The sequence below is a fragment of the Austrofundulus limnaeus genome, unplaced genomic scaffold, assembly GCF_001266775.1.
Source record: "Austrofundulus limnaeus strain Quisiro unplaced genomic scaffold, Austrofundulus_limnaeus-1.0 Scaffold69, whole genome shotgun sequence".
NCBI lineage: Eukaryota > Metazoa > Chordata > Actinopteri > Cyprinodontiformes > Rivulidae > Austrofundulus > Austrofundulus limnaeus.
In genome coordinates, this window is record NW_013952471.1 from 2,057,990 (window position 1) to 2,059,800 (window position 1,811).

Consider the following 1,811-nt stretch of genomic DNA (forward strand, 5'->3'; position numbering starts at 1 on the left):
TATAATTTTTCTTTTTATATTTTTCTTTTTATTGCATATTGTATATAAAATTATTTGTTTTGTGGTGTTGAATGAAATGTGTGCGAATAAACCAACCTGTGAGCTCTTATATGCAATTGCTATATGATTATTCACAGCCTAACACTGATTTAAAGGGGGAGTATTATGCAAATTGGCCAATTTTTTTAGCTTTATATCATGTTATGATGTCACTCCCTCATTAAAAACACACCCAGAGTGTTGCTTTGGCTCATTCATGCATGTTTGAGAAATCCTTGAATCTCCTGTGGTAGTCTTGTGAAGCAGCTTAAACATTTGCTGGTGCAAAGCTCCTCCTATTTGCACGAAGCTCCTCCCTGGAGCTCGGTCTGCAGCCGAGCTCACGCCCCACAGGGCACCCCTCCCCCCTGAAGCGTTGTTTAAAAACGTGCTGAAGTGGGAGTGTCTGAAACGGTAGGAGGTTCTTAAAGAGACAGAGGTTCATTTCAAGGCTACGATGCAAAGTCTAATTTATTTTTGATATTTACAGCATTTTTATAACAACTGAAGATAACTTAGTTGATTGTGGTACAGAACTGATGTGCCTGGAAAATACATAATACCCCACTTTAAACTCCACTAGCAATGAGAGCGAATGGTTGGGAAAAAAATACTAGAACTAATATCCAGCTGTCAGAGTGAGTGAAAGCATCCTCTTGTTTGTGTAGTTGTCCAGGGTGAGCTTGGCATTGTAAGACTGCTGGCAGATTGTCAGCTTGTAATCACTTTGCAAGATGTCTCTTCCTGCTTTTTGCCTTCATGCGGCTCTCACTTAGGCCATCAGTGTCAGTCCAGTCACAAAAGGAGAGCCCTGGCACTGGTCTGATGACAGCTTACCAGGCAACAAGTTAACGTTTCTTATTCAGATGTTGGTCAGAATATATCTCTTAATGTTCCTGAACCAAGTCCGAGTACTGAGATTTCAAAAATAAACACATTTTCCCAGTTCGTCACCTAAGAAACATCACTTTCTGTTCGCCCTCCTTGTGTTGCTGACGTTATATACTTCTGTCCATGTCTTCTCAGATCTATAATGAGATGATCCGGGACCTGCTGAACCCCTCCTCAGGCTTCTTAGACCTGAGAGAAGACTCTAAGGGGGTGATTCAGGTTGCAGGCATCACGGAGGTGTCTACCATTAACGCCCAAGAGGTGCGAGGTTACCCAGCCCATGACTGTGGGACTCTTTAGGTGTAATCAACGCTGTGAAAACTCGAAACTCGCAAAAATATGATCGAAGACTTGTACGCGTGTGTTTTCAGATCATGGAATTGCTAATGAGGGGCAACAAGCAGCGCACGCAGGAGCCAACGGCTGCTAATCAAACGTCGTCTCGCTCCCACGCAGTGCTCCAGGTGGCCGTGAAGCAGCAGAGCCGCTGTCGTGACGTCCTGCAGGAGGTCCGCTTCGCTCGTCTGTTCATGATCGACCTCGCGGGCTCAGAACGAGCCGCACAGGTTTGGGTTTTTTATTGGTTAAAACTATGCAACTGTTTCATTTACTTATTTTACTTAACTTAAGCAACATTGTTTTATTGTTAACCTCGAGATTGATTATTTTGACTGTTTAATAAAAAAAGAACAACCTAAAAACAGTATAAACAGTCATATCATATATACTGTATATATAAATATATATACACTGTATGTATTTATCAGTCAGTAATTGAAATAAAAATCTAAATAATATTGATTAATTGAAAAGTAAGGAAAGTGTAGGACAATATAAGTTTTGCTTCAACCTACTCCTTTTCATACAGATGACCTTATAAA

At 41.0% G+C, this 1,811-nt stretch overlaps 1 protein-coding gene across 4 annotated transcripts in view; it reads left to right on the top strand.

The window, feature by feature from the left end:
* Nucleotides 1-1,811, top strand: part of kif19 (kinesin family member 19) — a 44,187-nt gene that overhangs the window by 31,090 nt on the left and 11,286 nt on the right. For all 4 annotated transcript variants that reach the window (XM_014010485.1, XM_014010481.1, XM_014010484.1 and 1 more), the window contains 2 exons: nucleotides 1,066-1,191; nucleotides 1,302-1,496. In XM_014010485.1, the coding sequence (XP_013865939.1) occupies nucleotides 1,066-1,191; nucleotides 1,302-1,496 (321 nt within the window). The remainder of the gene's footprint in view (nucleotides 1-1,065; nucleotides 1,192-1,301; nucleotides 1,497-1,811) is intronic.